This window comes from Saimiri boliviensis, chromosome 11 (assembly GCF_048565385.1).
Source record: "Saimiri boliviensis isolate mSaiBol1 chromosome 11, mSaiBol1.pri, whole genome shotgun sequence".
Lineage (NCBI taxonomy): Eukaryota > Metazoa > Chordata > Mammalia > Primates > Cebidae > Saimiri > Saimiri boliviensis.
In genome coordinates, this window is record NC_133459.1 from 34,870,188 (window position 1) to 34,890,046 (window position 19,859).

Here is a 19,859-nt window from a genome sequence, read left to right on the forward strand (position 1 = left end):
TGGCATATCACATGACTAGCGCTGGCACATGGCCACTCTGCAATAAAGATTAGCTATTGCTATGAATAACATTCGTCCACATTCACTCGCACAAATGTCCTCCTGCCCATGCGCACCGCTCTCCCACCCCTCCCCTAGCCTAGCTCAGTCCTAGATGCTCTCATGGTTGACAGTCCAGGCTCCCAGAGCCAAGAGGAAAGAGCAGCTGCTTCTCCGCATCTCCTCGGCTGTACCTGGGCCAGCCCATGTGAGCTCCTCACCAGCTCTGGGTTTGATCAGAGATGGCTTCCTAGAGGAGGCCTGGACCTGAGATGGGTGAGGGAGCCAGGGCGAAGCAGGATAGTGCTACTCTGTGTCCTGGCTCCCTCCATTGTTCTTCACAACACCCCCCATCCCCCACCTCTGCAGCAGCGCCCTCCCTCCACCCCCTTCCCACAGTAGAAATTTTCCTCTCTCCTCCTGCCAGAGTGTAAATTGCCCCCAGGAATGCACTGAGTCCCACCGCTCCCCTGGCAGTGGCCAGCGGCTGTCCTGGGGTCAGGCCTGGCCCTACATCAAAGGCTGGGGATCAGTAACAGCAGCTCCTCGCCTGCCACCACCCTCCCCTCCTCTCTCCTACCCTCCCACCGGCCCTTTGGCTTCCAAAATACAGCACATGGTAGCACTTAAGCTCTGGGAGGACGTTTTTCCTGCACCCCCACCCCCTACTAGCCACAATGAACTACTTGTTAGGAGACTATTTTAATTTTACTGAATGCAGTTTCTGCTCCGGAGGCCTCTGTTGCCACCCGCTTCTTGGCCCTGGATGTCTACAAATGTAGGGGAGGCCAACCCCCCAGGAGAAGGTGTAACCTGAAAATGGAAATTTCACTGGTGTTGGAGGTCTGGGGCAGGAAGGGAACAGTGTTATATTAGGGGAATGGGGCTGGTGCTCTGGCCTCCACTCAGGAAGTAAGGGGGGGTGATTAGGCAAAGCCTCGGAGCTAGCTAGCTTGTACAACTCAGGAGGCCAGCATGAGAGTTTGAAGTATGTATGTGGTCAGACATCCTTGGCTAATGCTTTCTTCCAGTGCCCTGGCTCCAGTAGGCAGGCGCTTACCCTGGTAGCTATATGTAAGCTTTGCTTTCGGGTCCTATAAGGGTAACTGGAGGAGGGGGACACTTCCAGCCTTCTGTCAGCCTCTAAGATTTGCTCAATCAGCTGCATCTTCTAGCAAATTCTGAAAACCAGGGGTCCAATGTCACTCTCTGGGATGGTACAGTGGTGATTTGGAGACCCCTGGTGGCCAAAGACTGCAGCCCAAGACCTTTCCTTAGAGCTCCACCCAGCCAGCCCCAGGACCAAAGGCCACCAGCATCAACCAGCATCAACCCTCCAGTCCCAGAACTCTGCCATGAGTCAGACTCCCCAGAAATCCTCATTAGTCAGCCTCTCCCATATAGCTAGGCACACCTGCCCCATCTTGCTGGGAGGGAATGGCCTAGCCAAGGGGGCTGTCTCAGCCTCACAGTCATAGTAATACAGGATGTGTAATCTACAACCAATCAACGACAGGGTGGGGACCAGGAAGTTAGTTTGCTGGGGCTTGCATGTTCCAAATACTTCTGCCATCCCCAGCCTTTTCCTTCCCTCAGCACCAGTAGTGAGGCTGTAACTGGGAAAAGTCACTATGGGAGCTTTGTTTCCACAGCTCCCTAATCCTGTAACGCTGCCCAAGTTTAACTCTGGGAAAGGAAATATCCAAAACCTCACGGCATACACACCGCTGCTCAAAAGTAGGCTGTGGTACTCAGAGGAGACGAAGGGCAAGGGTCCTGCTGGAGAAAAAGGGCAGTGTAGCTGACTTTTTTTGGCAGGGTCCGGACACTACATAAAGCTTTCCACATCTGGACCCCAACGTTCATTCCCTTAATCTCTGTCATCCATTTAGACTCCGGTGTGACTGCACTGAGCCCCACACTGAGTTGACCAAAATTGAGTAACTGCCCTGGGACCCCAAGTTGACCCAGGGACCCCACCATTTGACCTCCCTGTGCCTCAGTTTCCTCATCTGTAAAATGCAGAAAGCAGGCCGGGTATGGTGGCTGATGCTTGTAATATGGAGGGGGATATAAAGAGGCTCAGAGGATGTCCCTATGTTTGGGGACCATCCTTCCTTGGTGGCCACACCCTGTTAGAGCAGGTAAGTCCTGCGCAAACTGCCCCCAGTGGTGTCTCAGAACCCTGGTCCTACCCTTGCACAACCAAAACACATCTCAAGCACAGTGCATCTAAAACTGGCTCCCCTCACGACCAGACCTGCACACAAACTTTAGGGAAGGCCTGGGACCCCATTTCCCTCCAACAACCTGAGTGTCTAGACCTCAGGACCCTAAGCTATCCCCAAAAATAGAGCTACCAAATACAGCCTGCCACAATCTCTGCTTCCTCCCTTTCTTTAAAGGCTATCCCAGGCTCTGTAAGCCTGGGAGAGGCAGCTGTGGGCCTGTTCCCTTCGTCTCCCACAGTGCTAACCAGGTAGCAAAAGCATCTTGGGGCCAAGGGTGATGGCTCATGCCTGTAATCCCAGCACTTTGGGAGGCTGAGGCAGGCGAATCACGAGGTCTGGAGTTTGAGACCAGCCTGGCCAACGTGGTGAAACCCTGTCTCTACTAAAAATACAAAAAAAAATTAGCTAGGCGTGGTGGCATGCACTTGTAGTCCCAGTTACTCAGAAGGCTGAGGCAGAATAGCTTGAACCCAGGAGGCAGAAGTTGCAGTGAGCCGAGATCATGCCACTGTACTCCAGGCGGGGCGACAGAGTGAGACTCCATCTCAAAAAGAGAGAGACTTTTCATTAAGAGCATAGGTTTTGCCCTTTGGCCCAGCTTTGAACCCTAGCTTTTCCACTTACCGTATGACCTGGGCAACTTGTGGCCTCCACTCTAAAAATAGAATTCCTGTGAACTGGCTAATGCATACAAAGTGTTCAGTAGTGTCTTTAAAGTGGTAAGCACTCAATAAATGGCACCCCAACAACAGGGTTTACATGGCCTTTCTAGCTAAACCTTCTAACTTGGTGGCCAGGTGCCCAGGACAGTTCATTTTGGGTACATCTGGAATAATGGTCTGCTTCTAGATTTTGCTGCAGACACTAGAGCCAAAAACGACTCTGAAGAGGCTTCAGTTGCTTATCCGGGCTCCCAGGTTTCCTAGACTCTCTGGTCTGTGGGGAGAAGGCACTGCTAAACCAAGTCGAAGAAAGGCAGGGCCCGCGAACCAACCTGGCCTCCTCACACCCTTTTAACAAAACACCCCGTGATGAGCAGAAAGAAAACAGGACATGATTGGGATTTCACTCAAGAATGTGTCTTTATTGAAGAATTTGTAAGAAAAAAGGATGTACCCTCTGTAAAAAGAGGAGATGTTGCCTCCGAACAGCAGGGAGGAATGAGACCTGGGTGGCTTCCCAGAAGTCAGTGTTTCTGGCATAACTGGCTCCTTTCCTGGCAAGCACTATGGTGTGTCACACTACAGCTAGCAATTCCTACCCACTCCCTCCCAGCCTTTCCTCCCTCCACCCCACAACCCTATAGCCATCTGAGGCAAATGGCTTTCTAAAGGCCCAGGGATAGATGTGCCAGGCTTGCCTCTTAATGGGGTCAAAGTGGGTTTTGCTTTGGAAAATTCAAACAGGAATGTAAAATGGTTTGAGCTCTTTTTAGTCCAACCAAGGGTGATTACATCCAGCCCCTCTCAAGGGAATGGGAGCAAAGAATGTCGCTCCTGAATGTGCACACATGGGGTAAATGGACTATATCACAGTCTGCTCTTTATTTGAATGGGGAATGGAAACAGGTTATAAGAATATATAACATCCGTGTTCAAGAGTCACTGAGTTCTGGAGGGCTGAGGAAGCACAGAGGCCTGCTGATTCCGACGGTGTTCCTGCTGGCTATCCTAGAGTCCCAGGGATGATTATTCCTCTCCAGCTGGAAGATTGTCCTCAATCCTCCTGATGAACCTCATCCGGATTTCTGTCACACCGTCTCCTTTCAGGGTGTCCTGGACAAACTTGGCCTCCACAGCCATCTGGACCTGGGGGGCAGTGGGAAAATGAAGGGGTAGCTGCCTGACCACAGCCTCTAAGGAACCAGTGGGGATGGGGCATAACTGACCCATCCACAGCATGTAGGGTTCGTTTCCCAAAAAGGCAGGATTGACAGCACCAATGTTCCCTTACAGAAGACAGCGGCCCTGACCCTTAAGGAGAAACTCGGCAAAGAATACCCAAGATTCAGACTGTCACCAAATAAGCCAATCTGACAATGGATGTTCCTGGGCTTTGGGGCCTGACAGCACCATGTCTGAGACTGGCAGGGAGGAGCATCACCACGTAAAGATGTCTGACTTGGATCCTACCTCAGCAGCATCACCATCTCAGGCAGTAAAGCACTGGGGTGAGTCAAAGCCCTTTGTTTTCTCTCTTTCATTCATTTCAACACTTATCAAGTTCCCATTGAGTTTTAGGTGTCCCAGAAGATAAAGAGCTGTACTCACCATCTCCAAGGCTCCCCGCAACACCCCACACAAGAGGTTGGAATATATAAGGGATGAGTGGTTATCGGGAAGTTCCACAAAGTCCACCAAGGGGTTATTTTCCAAAATGAGGGAGAACTCATCACCAGCTGGGCTCCAATTAGTAATACTTGGAGTGATGCCCAAGTACATCTTGAACGCCACCTGTCAGGGGACACACAACAGCACTTTGGGGAAGAGCAGCAGTAACTGTACCACAGGGAGGGTGACAGAACTGGCACAGGGGAAGTAAGTGGCTCAGACAAAAACCCATGGCCTCCACAAGATGATGAGGCTTCAGACACTCATGCAACAAAGGAGAAGTGTCTGTGCATGATGCTGCGCCTTCCCCTTCAAGGCCTCAGACAATTTTGGCTGTCGTTTTGTTTTCCCAGAAACCTTTTTCTTTCCTAGGCATCATACAAGCAAGCAACAACTCACTCACTGTTTGCCTGTACCTCTCAGTGAAAGGGAGCACTCAGGGAGCACTCATCATCTGACGTGGTGGCTGCCTGAGGGCAGAGAGGCCCTAACCCACTTCCCTGTCCTCTGACTGTGCTACCTGAATGCACCTTCTTGAAAGTGAATACACGTTACTGGGCAGAGAAAATGTCCTACCCTATCCACCCTCCTAATTCTAAACTCTCACAAAGCTCTCTCCACTGTCAATCCTCTTTAGGATTTGGGTATGACCAGCAAGCTTACAACAGAAAGATCAATTTTTAGGTAACTGACACCACAAAGTTATGGGTGCTATGTGGTTTGTTCTTTTTTTGAGACGGAGTCTTGCTCTGTTACCAGGCGGGAGTGCAGTGGCGCGATCTCAGGTCACTACTGCAACCTCCGCCTCCCAGGTTCAAGCGATTCCTCTGCTTCCGCCTCTGAAGTAGCTGGGATTATAGGCGTGCACCACCACACCCAGCTAACTTTTTGTATTTTAGTAGAGACAGAGTTTCACCACGTTGGCCAGGATGGTCTTGATCTCCTCATCTCATGATCCACCCGCATCGGCCTCCCAAAGTGCTGGGATTCCAGGCACTGTGCCCAGCTGCTATGTCATTTATTAATGCTATAATAGATAGCACTAATACTAGTAATAGTAAACATTTACTATATGCACAAAGCTATGCTGAACACTAGCATTTTACCTAAATGTTCACATCCATTATTTATTTACTCCTTAAAACAGCCCTGTAAGGTTGCTCTTATTTTCTTCATGTTAAAGATGAGGTAACTGGTAATTAAAGAAATTAAAAGTAACTTACCTAAACACAGAACTAGTAAGTATCGGAGCCAGGTTTGAGTCTGTATTCTCTACCCCATGCTACTCTGCTACACCTTCATGGTGGAAGAGCTCAGGCTTTGATTTCAGTGGGGCTTTAACCACAGGGATTAAATAATCTATGCTATTCCCTAACGACCTGGAATGCTCCTTTGGCCCAAAGAGCTGCCTACCCAGTCTTTTGGGAGAGTAAGGGCCTCTCTAAGGGAGACAGAAAGAATGGTAAGCAGTGCCTCCCAGCAGTAATTCTTCAGCATGGACAGGTGGCCCAGAATAATGACCTTGGCAATGACATCTGCAGTTTCCCGAAAGTCATGGCACCTCCCGACATTTGACCGTGCCAAGAAATCTTCGATCAGTCGAACTCCAATGTTATAGCCCCTGGAGAGGAAATTAGAGAAGAGACTGTGACAGAGTCTAAATATCTTATTTTTGAACATAAGGTTGTTGGTGGTAAAGGAAAAATGGGGATAATCTCAAAAACATTCCAATAAGTGAGTTCAGTGGGAAATGTACCCAAAATGTTGGCTGAGAAAGAGACAGAACCCTGTTTTAAGCTCTAAAGGACAATACAGACTCAGTGTGCTGGGAGGCCCCATTTCTGTCTCTCCTGTAAAGGAAGTGCTCACTCACATTTTGTCCAGCTGTTTATTCACATCTTCATCATTTTCATAGTCCTTGCACAGCTGGGTGACCAGAGCACCATAGGTCAGGGTGAAGAGCTCAGAGCTCTAAAAGAGATTCAAAAGGCAGTCAGGACCAAGCAGCACAGAAGAAAGTGTGGTGAGAGTCTGGATCAGTCTTGATGCAACTGTCAGGATTCCCTCCACCTGTGTCTGGAGGGAAAGAACATCACCCCTACGGAGGAGCCAAGAAATTTGGCCCCTAAGGTCAAAGCAGCAGAGCTGCAGCCAGAACTACTGCAAAATGGGCTGTAGAAGGCACCTTATACACTAAGCAATCACTCTTCCAACACACCAAGGTAGGCTTCTGCCAACCCATGTCTCCACCACAGCTGTCAAGCCTCAGATCAGGTCACCAGAATCTGGTATGGGAGCAACAGTCATTCACAAGATATTGTGAAAGACCTGAAACAGACATTTACAAACCAGCTTCTGTTGCTGGCAGGTGCGACCAATGGCTTCTGCATGTCTTTGAATGTCCTGGCCTAGAGTAAAGTGCACTCCCAAGGCCCCTCCCAGGAAGAGCAGAGGATCCCGGGGCCCAGCCCATGGGGAAGGAAGGATGTCCCAGACCAAGTTCATTGCACTGATGACAACTCCTTTCCAAAGTCACCAGCATGGAAGAAAATAATGTTCTTCTTTTTTTTTTTTTTTTTTTTTTTGAGACAGAGTGTTGCTCTTGTTACCCAGGCTGGAGTGCAATGGCGCAATCTCGGCTCACCGCAACCTCCGCCTCCTGGGTTCAAGCAATTCTCCTGCCTCAGCCTCCTGAGTAGCTGGGACTACAGGCACGCACCACCATGCCCAGCTAATTTTTTTTTTTTTTTTTTTTTTTGAGACGGAGTTTCGCTCTTGTTACCCAGGCTGGAGTGCAATGGCGCGATCTCGGCTCACCGCAACCTCCGCCTCCTGGGTTCAGGCAGTTCTCTTGCCTCAGCCTCCTGAGTAGCTGCGATTAAAGGCACGCGCCACCACACCCAGCTAATTTTTTGTATTTTTAGTAGAGACAGGGTTTCACCATGTTGACCAGGATGGTATCCATCTCTTGACCTCGTGATCCACCCGCCTCAGCCTCCCAAAGTGCTGGGATTGCAGGCTTGAGCCACCGCGCCCGGCCAATTTTTTGTATTTTTAGTAGAGACGGGGTTTCACCACATTGACCAGGATGGTCTCGATCTCTCGACCTCGTGATCCACCCGCCTCGGCCTCCCAAAGTGCTGGGATTACAGGCTTGAGCCACCGCGCCCAGCAATAATGTTCTTCTTAACGCACAGCTAAAATATTTCCAGAAAGAGATGACTCTTTAGAGGCAACTGGTTTCTATTACAATAGCAGTTAAAATCACAGAAACTTTCTGAGATAAAGAATCTTGCCACTTATCCACCAAGAAATTGATGAAGAAGGTGAAATTAATGACAAATATCAAGACTACAGAATGGGCTGGGCACGGTGGCTCACGCCTGTAATCCCAGCACTTTGGGAGGCCGAGGCAGGTGGATCACGAGGTCAAGAGATTGAGACCTTCCTGGTCAACATGGTGAAACCCCTAAAGTAACGAGAGCGAAACTCAGCCTCAAAAAAAAAAAAAAGACTACAGAATGAAAGCAGCAGGCGGGGGAAAGGCATTATCAGAGTTAAAGTTAGAAACATTTTTTTTTTTTTTTTCGAGATGGAGTTTCGCTCCTGTTACCCAGGCTGGAGTGCAATGGCGCGATCTCAGCTCACCGCAACCTCTGCCTCCTGGGTTCAGGCAATTCTTCTGCCTCAGCCTCCTGAGTAGCTGGGATTACAGGCACGTGCCACCATACCCAGCTAATTTTTTGTATTTTTAGTAGAGACGGGTTTCACCATGTTGACCAGGATGGTCTCGATCTGTTGACCTCATGATCCACCCGCCTCGGCCTCCCAAAGTGCTGGGATTACAAGCTTGAGCCACCGCGCCCGGCAAAATTAGAAACATATTAACAGCACATCTGGACCAACAAATTCACTGAGAAATAAGGCTGAAAAATCATGATAACCACCCATTGACTTCCTTCCTTCCTTCATTGTCAATGGTTATCCTGATAACCACCCATTGACAATCTGAAGCTTGTCAGATTTGAAGCAAAGAACCTTCCTCTCTTCAAGTTTTCTGGGGAAGAAAATTCTAAGAAATGTAAATGCCCAGGCTCTCAGAACCTAATGCTCCTCACCCCATCCCCATGGCCTTGATGGAGGCACTATAAGAATAATAAGCTGAATGTCTTTTGCTTCAATACTGCATTCTACTTGTCTCTCATTTTCTATCCCATGATAACACAGTAATCTAGGAAAGGCAGAAATTAATCCCACTTTAGAGATGAGGAAACTGAGACCCAGAATGGTTAAAGAATGTGCCCAGGCCGGGCGCGGTGGCTCACGCCTGTAATTCCAGCACTTTGGGAGGCCGAGGCGGGTGGATCACGAGGTCAAAAGATCGAGACCATCCTGATCAACATGGTGAAACCCCGTCTCTACTAAAAATACAAAAAATTAGCTGGGCATGGTGGCGCATGCCTGTAATCCCAGCTACTCAGGAGGCTGAGGAAGGAGAATTGCCTGAACCCAGGAAGCGGAGGTTGCGGTGAGCCGAGATCGCGCCATTGCACTCCAGCCTGGGTAACAAGTGCGAAACTCCGTCTCAAAAAAAAAAAAAAAAAAGAAAGAAAGAAAGAAAAAAAAAAGAATGTGCCCAAAGAAAGACAAACAGCTAATTATTGAAAAAAGTAGCTGGACGAGGTGGCTCACACCTATAATTCCAGCACTTTGGAAGGCCGAGGTGGGTAGATTGCCTGAGCTCAGGAGTTCAAGACCAGCCTGGGCAACATGGTGAAACCTTGTCTCTACTAAAAATACAAATAATTAGCTGAGCGTGGCAGCTTGCACCTGCAGTCCCCAGGACTCGAGAGGCTGAGGTAGGAGAATTGCTTGAACCCGGGAGGAAGAGGTGGCAATGAGCCAAGATCATGCCACTGCACTGCAGCCTGGGTGATAGAGCAAGATTCTGTCTCCATTTAAAAAAAAAGAAAAAGGAAAAAAATAATTTGGGGGGAAAAGAAATTAAAGGTTTCCAAGTCAATGGTCAACGTACCCACTGTTCCCCACAACTGCAATAAGCCCTCTTCAACAAGCCCTCCTCAAAAAAAAACAAAAACAGAAACAAATTTTTTAAAATACCCAAAAACTTAGCTGCACTAGAGTCAAAGAAAATCAGTTTCAGGATCAGAAGGCCCTTTGAACTCAACTAAAACAGTCACATCAGTGTCTCCAAGAGACTATTTACCAAATATGGGAATTAAGGGGAAGCTGTTAAGGCACGGAAGGATTTTTTTTTAGTAAAGTCAAGGGCTTGGCACTAGAATGGTTTCGGTATGAATGGATGGAAACAATCCAGCAGTTACCAGTCCAGGGAATTGGCACCACTGCATTAAATCAGGAGAGCTCTCATTTCATTATTAATGAGCCCTTGGATGGAGACTCCAAGAGCCTCAGCCCACCATGATGCCAAATAACAAACAAATCATGATGGTATCAAGCACCTTATACATGCAGCTACCCCCTATTTACCAATAAGAAAAATCAAGGTCCTGGACAGATCTGTTGGTGGTCATAAAATCAATATACCTGGGCTCTGGGAATGGGATCCCTGAATTAGGCTCTCCATACCCTCTCTTGATTTGCAAGTCTGTCTTCATCCTCAATTACGAACTAAGCCGTTGTAGAACTTTGAGTGACGTAAATGTATAACTTAAAGGCCTTTATGCTTTAAAAATAGAAGTATGGGCCAGGTGCAGTGATTCACACTGGTAATTCCAGAACTTTGGGAGGCTGAGGCAAGAGGATCATTTGAGCCCAGGAATTTGAGACCAGCCTGAGCAACATATTGAGACCCCAACTTAAAAAAAATTTTTTTTTGAGACGGAGTTTCGCTCTTGCTACCCAGGCTGGAGTGCAATGGCGCGATCTCGGCTCACCGCAACCTCCGCCTCCTGGGTTCAGGCAATTCTCCTGCCTCAGCCTCCTGAGTAGCTGGGATTACAGGCATGCACCACCATGCCCAGCTAATTTTTTGTATTTTTAGTAGAGACGGGGTTTCACCGTGTTGACCAGGATGGTCTCGATCTCCTGACCTCGTGATCCACCCGCCTCAGCCTCCCAAAGTGCTGGGATTACAGGCTTGAGCCACCGCGCCCGGCTAAAATTTTTTTTTAAATTAGCCAGGCGTGGTGGCACATGCCTATAGTCCCAGCTACCTGGGAGGCTGAGGTGGGAGGATGGCTTAAGCCTGGGACATCAAGCCTGCAGTGGGCTGTGATTGCACCTCTGTACTCCCACATAGGTAAAAGAGTGAGATCCTGGCTCAAAAAATAAAAATAAATATAAATATAAACAAATAAAATAGGAGTGGGACTATAGTATAGGAAAAACAAATCACTTATTTAACATTTACTGCGTACCAGGCTATCTAACAGGAGGGAGAGAGACAATACAGCCAAATAAAATACATGATTTGCCAGAATGTGATAGGTGCTATGGAGAAAAATAAAGCACAAAACCAGATTAGGGGCTTTTACATATGTATATGTGTGTTGGGGGGGTTAATTTTAATAGAGTAGTCAGGGAAGTCCTCACTAAAGTGATATTTGGTAAGCCTGGATGAAAAAATTCTAGGCACTAACAGTAAAGATCCTGAGGCAGAAGTATGCCTGGTGTGTCTGCGAAATAGGAGAGCCTTGGCATTAGAGAAGAGTAAGCAAGAGAGAACTGAAGAGGAAATCAGAAAAGTGAAGTAACAGGAGGTTGCAGAGTCTGAAGACATAGGTTTCAGCCCTTTTGACCTTTAAAACAAAAGTTCTCATAGGATCATAAAGGTCAGCTAGTCCAACCAGCCCACTTTCTTCACGATAAGCGCCACATCTCTGCAACCACCAGAAACATGAATCTCTTCTGCAACGTATCTATTTTCTTTTTTTTTTTCTTTTTTTTTTTTTTTTTGGAGACAGAGTTTCACTCTTGTTACCCAAGCTGGAGTGCAATGGCATGATCTTGGCTCACCACAACCTCTGCCTCCTAGGTTCAGGCAATTCTCCTGCCTCAGCCTCCTAACATATCTATTTTCATAACAGTTTGTCATAACAACCATGAGAGGTTAGCAGAACAAATATTATTCATCCCCATTTTACAGGTGACAGGTTAAGTAACTGAGACTCAACAGCCTTCTTATAGTTAAGCATAATCCTGTAAAAAGCTGTTATGCTGGCCGGGCGCGGTGGCTCAAGCCTGTAATCCCAGCACTTTGGGAGGCCGAGGCGGGTGGATCACAAGGTCAAAAGATCAAGACCATCCTGGTCAACATGGTGAAACCCCGTCTCTACTAAAAACACAAAAAATTAGCTGGGCATGGTGGCACGTGCCTGTAATCTCAGCTACTCAGGAGGCTGAGGCAGGAGAATTGCCTGAACCCAGGAGGCAGAGGTTGCGGTGAGTCGAGATCGCGCCATTGCACTCCAGCCTGGGTAACAAGAGCGAAACTCCGTCTCAACAACAACAACAAAAAAAGCTGTTATGCTAAGCTAATGCTTAATCTTCCTATTAGTTTTCCCATCTGTAAAATGATGACACTGCTGCTTGCCTTTCAGAGTTACTGTGCAATTCCAGTGAAATTCCAATCAGATAATGTTTGTGGAGCACCTGTTGCACAGTCGTATCCAAGAAATACATACTTATTTTTATTTTTAAACTGGTTCCATGTGGTGTAGTGCTAGAAAGCACCCTGAACTAGGTTCAAGGAGATCAAGTACAGCACTTTGGGAGGCTGAGGCAGGCAGATCACCTGAGGTCAGGAGTTAAGAGACCAGCCTGGCCAATGTGGCGAAGCCCTGTCTCTGCTAAAAATACAAAAATTGCCGGGCGCGGTGGCTCAAGCCTGTAATCCCAGCACTTTGGGAGGCCGAGGCGGGTGGATCACGAGGTCAAGAGATCAAGACCATCCTGGTCAACATGGTGAAACCCCGTCTCTACTAAAAATACAAAAAATTAGCTGGGCATGGTGGCGCGTGCCTGTAATCCCAGCTACTGAGGAGGCTGAGGCAGGAGAATTGCCTGAACCCAGGAGGCGGAGGTTGCGGTGAGCTGAGATCGCGCCATTGCACTCCAGCCTGGGTAACAAGAGCGAAACTCCGTCTCAAAAAAAAAAAAAAAAAAAAAAAAAAAAAAAAAAAATTAGCTGGGTGTGGTGGTAGGTGCCTGTAATCTAGCTACTTGGGAGGCTGAGCCAAGAGAATCGCTTGAACCCAGGAGGCAAAGGGTGCAGTGAGCCAAGATAGAGCTATTGCATTCCAGCCTGGGAAACAAGAGAGAGACCCCATCTCAAAAAAAAAAAAAAGAAAGAAAGAAAAAGAAAAGAAAAGGAGGACAAGTAATAAGGAAGGAGATTTTGAATCAATATAAACAACTTTCTGCCTGGGCATGGTGGCTCACGCCTATAATCCCAGCACATTGGGAGGCCAAGGTGGGGTTCAGAGTTGGTCACCTGAGCCCAGTAGTTTAAGACTAGGATAGGAAACACAGTGAGACCCCATCTTTACAAAAAATAGAAAAAATTAGCTGGGCATGGTGATGTATCCCTGTAGTCTCAGCTAGCAGGGAGGCTGAGGCAAGAGGATGGCTGGAGCCTGAGAAGTCAAGGCTGCATGAGTTGGGATTACACTACTACACTCCAGCCTGGACGACACAGCAAGATCCTGAAGACCTGATTCTGAGTCTGGACTTGCTGCTTAACAGCTGTCCGTAGTTAGGTAAATCAATTCACTGGGCTAAGTCTCAATCTTCTAATTCAAAAGAAGTAACAGTAAAATCTGTCTTGCCGTTCGCAGGGTTTTTGGTAGGACCTAGTGAGATAATGGATTTGAATGTGCCTTGCAGACAAGAAACCACAGGATTTATAGCAGCTATACTAACATGATCTCCAAGGACTTTAGTCACAACCTGAACAAAGTAAATTAAACCAGCTCTATACTCGTGTGAGACACCACTTGACAGTTTTCAGAAGACCTTTCTTCCAGTTAGTGCCCCAAACAAAATGTCAGATCTCCTTAAGGGGGCTGATCTCTAGAGTCAATGCTCCAAGACTCGTGCTATTTTTGTCAAAACAGGTAATCCAGTGTGGATCCTCCCCAGCAGCTGGAGAAGAAGGATCAGTAGCAAGACTAAATCCAGCCATCTCTCTTATCCTTCAGCCTTCTGTCATGGAGACTCTAAATGCTTCTACTTAAGTAATAGCTCACCTCAGCTCAGGGGACTAGACACTGGGTTGGGTCACAGTAATCTGACACAAAAGAAGGGTAGGTCTCATGTCCATAGGATTCCACAGCCAACCACCGTACAGGCACATGAAGGCTACTAGCTTTACTAATAACACATCTAGAGGACACTTACTGAGTGTCAACTGTGTTCTGTAACAGTTCTGGGTGTACAGCCACACTGCTAGCTTTACATGCATTCTCTCAATTAATCCTCAGAGCAACCCTATAATATAAGTACTATTATTACTTCATTTAAAAAAAAAAAAGTCAGCCGGGCGCGGTGGCTCAAGCCTGTAATCCCAGCACTTTGGGAGGCCAAGGCGGGTGGATCACGAGGTCAAGAGATCGAGACCATCCTGGTCAACATAGTGAAACCCCGTCTCTACTAAAAATACAAAAAATTAGCTGGGCATGGTGGTGCGTGCCTGTAATCCCAGCTACTCAGGAGGCTGAGGCAGGAGAATTGCCTGAGCCCAGGAGGCGGAGGTTGCGGTGAGCTGAGATCGCGCCATTGCATTCCAGCCTGGGTAACAAGAGCGAAATTCCGTCTCAAAAAAAAAAAAAAAAAAAAAGTGACAAAGCTGATGCTAGAATAATGAACAAACTTGCCCAAGGTAACACAGCAAGTAAGTGGTGAAACTAGGACTCAGTTGCAGGCAGTACTATACCTCTGTATGGCATATATTTCTTTTTATTTTTCCACTGCTAGAAGACACCATATATATGGTATACATTTCTGTCTCCCTCACAGAGTATGTGCTTCTCAAAGTTAAAAACTAGGACTTCATCGTTGCATCTCCCACAGCACCTAGTACAGTGCTCTGCATATAGTTGGGGCTCAGGAAAAGCTTATTGGACAAAAGGGCTGTTTCTGTTTACAAAGACTAAAATCTAGTTACTCAGACATATTAACAATTTAGGTGGCTCTTGAGCTATTTGCTCAAGCCTGCTCCTGCTCTGTGGAGTGTACTTTCAACAAATCTGTGCTATAGTTGCCTCAAAAAACAAAAAACAAAGGCTGGGTGCAGTGTCTCATGCTTGTAATACCAGTACTTTGAGAGGCTGAGGCGGGCAGATCACTTGAGGTCAGGAGTTCGAGAGCAACCTGGCCAACATGGTGAAACCCCGTCTCTACTAAAAATTAAAAAATTGGCCAAGCATGGTGGTGCATGCCTGTAATCCCAGCTGCTTGGGAGGCTGAGGCAGACGAACTGCTTGAACCTGGTAGGCAGGGGTTGTACTGAGCCAAGACTGCACCACTATACTCAGTCTCAAAAAAAAAAAAATCTTCTTTTATAATAAACTTTTGGTATTTCCTCAAAATACAGGCTGTGTGTGTGTGTGTTTCCTCAAAATACAGGGTGTGTGTGTGTGTGTGTGTGTGTATTTTAGTAGAGACAGAGTTTCACCATATTGGCCAGGCTGGTCTCGAACTCCTGATCACATGATCCATCTGCCTCAGCCTCCCAAAGTGTTAGGATTACAGGCGTGAGCCACCATGCCCGGCCCAAAAACAGGGTTTTTTTCTTTTTCTGTGTTTTGAAACAGAGTCATGCTCTGTTGCCAGGCTTCAGTGCAGTGGTGGGATCTCAGCTCACTGCAACCTCTGCCTCCTGGGTTAAAGCGATTCTCCTCCCTCAGCCTCCTGAGTAGCTGGGACTACAGGTGCATGCCACCACGTCCAGCTTATTTTTGTATTTTTAGTACAGATGGGGTTTCACCATGTTGGCCAGGATGGTCTTGATCTCTTGACCTCGTGATCCGCCCGCCTCGGCCTCCCAAAGTGCTGGGATTACAGGCGTGAGCCACCGCACCCGGCCAAAATAGGAATTCTTAACCTGTAATCCATGAAGTATTTTTAGAGGCCCACAAAGACCCACAAAATGTAAGTAAATGTTTATGTACATGTTTGTCTACTAAATATTTACTAAGAAGGATGCTAGCTGACAGTGTCGACTATGTTTTAGATGCATGGTTATACTGCTAGTTTTTCATGCATTCACTCAATCCTCAGAACAATGCTATAATATAGGTACTATTATTACCTCTTAAAAAAAAAAAAAGGCCGGGCGCCGTGGCTCAAGCCTGTAATCCCAGCACTTTGGGAGGCCGAGGCGGGTGGATCACGAGGTCGAGAGATCGAGACCAACCTGGTCAACATGGTGAAACCCCGTCTCTACTAAAAAAATACAAAAAATTAGCTGGGCATGGAGGTGCGTGCCTGTAATCCCAGCTACTCAGGAGGCCGAGGCAGGAGAATTGCCTGAACCCAGGAGGCGGAGGTTGCGGTGAGCCGAGATCGCGCCATTGCACTCCAGCCTGGGTAACAAGAGCAAAACTCCGTCTCAAAAAAAAAAAAAAAAAAAAAAAAAAAAAAGATGAAGCTGATGCTCAGAACAGTGCAGAAACTTGCTCAAGGTCGCACAGCAATAAGTGGTGAAACCAGGGCACAGTCCCAGGCAGCAGTACTATACCCCTGCATTGTCTCCATTTCTGTTTCCCTATTTCTGTCTATGTAATATTAGGGGAGAAGATCCATAGCCTTCATCGGTTTCTCAAAAGGGGTCTGAAAGGGGTTAAATACTAATCTGGAGAACAAGGCTTCCTGCAGCCCATTCTGGTGGCTGCTCCTGGTTTAAGATGTCAAGGTGAGAGGGAAGTCTGATCATCCCATCAAGAGAGGAGTGTCAAAAAAAAGGGCCTCGATCTGGCCCACATGCAACCTCAGATATTGTTTTATTTATGTATGTATTTATTTATATTTTATGTTATTTAGAGATGAGGTCTCACTATGTTGCCCAGGCTGGTCTCAAGGTCCTGAGTACAAGCCATCCTCCTGCCTCAGCCTCCCAAAGTGCTAGAATTATAGCCGCGAGCCACCATGTTCAGCCTTGATGTTGTTTTTAAATTCAAAACAAAGCTGGGCATGGCAGCTCGGACCTGTAATCTTAACACTTTGGGAGGCTGTGGTGGGAGGATCGCTTGAGCCTAGGAGTTCGAGACCAGTCTGGGCAACATGGCAAAACACTGTCTTTATAATAAACACAAAAATTAGCCTGGCTTGGTGGTGTGCACCTGTGGTCCCAGTTGCTTGGGGGCTGAGGTGAGGATTGCTTAAATCCGGGAGGTTACGTTTGCAGTGAGCACAGATCAGGCCACTGCATGCATCTGGGCAACAGAGTTAAGACCCTGTCTCAAAAAAAAAAAGGGCAAAGAAAAGGAAGGCCTGACAGGAAGGTCTCTTAGTTTAAAGAAAAATGACCTTAGAGACCACTGTAATCCCAGCACTTTGGGAGGCCAAGGTAGGCAGATCACGAGGTCAAGAGTTCAAGACCAGCTTGGCCAACATGGTGAAACCCCATCTCTACCAAAAATACAAAAATTAGCTGGGCGTGGTGATGGGCCCAGCTGTAATCCTAGTTACTTGGGAGGCTGAGGCAGGAGAATCGCTTGAACCCGGAAGGTGGAGGTTGCAGTGAACCGAGACCATGCCACTGCACTCCAGCGTGGGAGACAGAGCAAGACTTCATCTCGGGGGTTGGTGGAGGAGAAAAATGACCTTAGTCTTCAGCCCCAGCACCTACTCCAACTTTATAGGACCATACGGTGTCCCACTATTCCCAGAGAAAGGGAGCCACCCACTCCATTAGAGGGGCACCACTCACTGCTTACTCTGGGCCACCTCTTATTCCACTGAATAGAACGTTCCTTTCTGGCACGATCACTATCTGAGCATCTCTCACAATACCCATGCCACAGTGCAAGACACTATAGCCTAAGAGTATAGCCTAACAGTCTGAAACATTAGCTTTGGAGTTAGACACGGGTCCAAATCCTAACTTCCCAGGTGTAAATGTGGGCAAATTACGTAAGCTCTCCAGGCTATAAAACAGCAATCATGTTATCCATCTGATAGCGGCTACTCTGCAGATTAACTGAGATACTGTAATGCATGTAAAGTGCGTGGCCCGGTGCCTAATACACAGTAAGAGGGCAGTAAGTGGCAGTTACTGGTATTTATTACCGTCGTTGTCGTTGGCTTAGGACAGAGCTGCACTCAGGCCTTGGGGGCGGGGTCTCCTCCGGGAACTTCTCCCGCGGTCCCCTAACCTGCCTGGGACGCCCCCGGAGTAACCCAGCAAGAGGCTTCCCCCAGCCGGAGCTCACAGGAGGGCCCTTTTCCAATCGCGCCTCGCGCTGGGCGCCGGGCCCCTTACCCGTACATCTCAATTTCGCCCCGCCCACCGAGGTCACGCGCTTCAAGTTACCATTTTCTTGCTCTCGGTGCCACGGTTCGCCTGCCTCGACATGGTGCCGGCCGCCCCGCCCCACTCGCCTAGCCACGGGCTTGCTCGGCGACCCCTGCAGACGCCTCCCGCCGAGCCTCTGCCCCTCAGCCCACAGGACTGACCGGCACTGACTCACTGCGCCTGCGCGGCCTGCCGCGGGGCACCACGGGACTCGTGGTCCGGCCGACGTGAGTAACTCCCGCCCAACAAACGTCGGACTACAACACCCAAGAGCCCCTTTGGCAGCACCGCCTCTTAACGCAGTCAACTACAATTCCCGGAGTGCTCCGCGCGCGCCTGGCTGGTAGAGCCCCGCTCGCCCTGGGCGGCATCCTGGCCGCTGGGTGGCGTCCGCAGCCTTCGGTAATCCTGGGTCATCCACACGCTACCCCTTGTCCCCCTTCCCCCGCGCCCGGCTCTGAGATGATGCTCGGCAAATTCCTCTCTCGCCAGGGTTGGTCTTGGAAAGTCCCTCTTTGGAGCTAGCTTCTTCCGCTGTTGCGATTCAGCTCCAGAGGCTCCCAGGATGTCCCAGAAAACTAGCAATGACTCACACAGAATTGGCTTCATTAGAAAAATATTTAATGACCTACTATGTGCCAAGCATTTCACTAGTGTCTTTCTCTTCAGACTGCCATCGGTTGCCAAACCCCAAATGCTGCCAGCACCTGCATTCTACCCACTGCGGCCTCGTGATGGAATATCCACTCTTTTAGATACAGTTCAAGGCACTTTCTCCCCCTCCCTCCCCCTGGAACAGCGACACTGCCTGGTTCCCAGAAAACTAACTGTCGTGGCAGTCAGTTCTGAGTTCTAATCCCAGCTTTGCCATTTTAGGCAAGTTGCTGCATCTCTCTCAGTTGTTGTAAAGATTGGTGAGCCATGCATGCCCTGAACTTGGGCACATAAAAGGCATAAAAGTAAACGTGTATTCCCTTCCAGCCACCCTCCGAAAACAAGCCAACAAACAGGACTCAGAAACACGAAGGGAATGTGCTGGCTGAACCCTCACCCGTCACCAAGGGGAAGTCTGTAGTCCCTGACCACAGCTTTTTGGTTTCAGCTCCAGCGGTCTCTCAGCTGGTCAACTCTGAGGGAGCTGGGCTGGGGGTGCGGTCCCTGAGCACCCTCTGCTCTTAGGCCTGGTAGCCTGACTGTAGCAGCTGTATTCTAGCCCCTAGCCTTTTTACCATGACAACCAGCCTGTCCAGACACGAGCCAGCCAGGTTAGGGAGGGCTGGGGGTTTCTCAGGCTGCAAGCTGGTGCCCACGGTTCCCCCAGTTCCTCCCTTAGGGTGCAGGACCAATCATTATTACATCCTTCTCCCCAGACATTCTGGGGCCTCCCTCGAGGCAGTGACCCCTGACTCTCGATCCTGTGTAATGCCACTAGGGAGGGAGCCAAGGGCTGAGGGCTCCAGGAAGGAACTTGAGGATTGATTGGGGTGGGGGAGGAAAGCAAGGGCCAAACTATCCCCCGAGGGCCAGCTCAGCTAGAGAAGCGCCCCCTGCATTCCCGGGAGAGAGGACAGCTGAGGTGAAAGCTGCAGTTGGCCAGCCTGTCTGTCGGTCTGGGCTCCTCCCTGCCGGCTGCCCTTGGCTGCCCACAGAAACCTGAGTCACAGTCACGGCCAGCCACCCGACCCCACCCTGCCTGCTGTCAAGCAGGGCGGTTCTAGAGAGACTGGAGGTGGAGCCCTTCCCTGCCTGTCCAACAGCCTC

At 48.6% G+C, this 19,859-nt stretch overlaps 1 protein-coding gene across 1 annotated transcript; it reads right to left on the bottom strand.

The window, feature by feature from the left end:
* Positions 1 to 3,327: 3,327 nt before the first annotated feature.
* On the bottom strand, positions 3,328 to 18,287 carry TRAPPC3 (trafficking protein particle complex subunit 3). Its single transcript, XM_003937509.4, has 5 exons — positions 18,117 to 18,287; positions 6,474 to 6,571; positions 6,122 to 6,221; positions 4,541 to 4,723; positions 3,328 to 4,078 (listed from the first exon to the last, which is right to left on the bottom strand). Exons 1-5 carry the CDS (start codon positions 18,156 to 18,158, stop codon positions 3,959 to 3,961), a joined length of 543 nt encoding a protein of 180 aa, XP_003937558.1. The 5' UTR covers positions 18,159 to 18,287; the 3' UTR covers positions 3,328 to 3,958.
* Between the last annotated feature and the right edge of the window lie 1,572 nt (positions 18,288 to 19,859).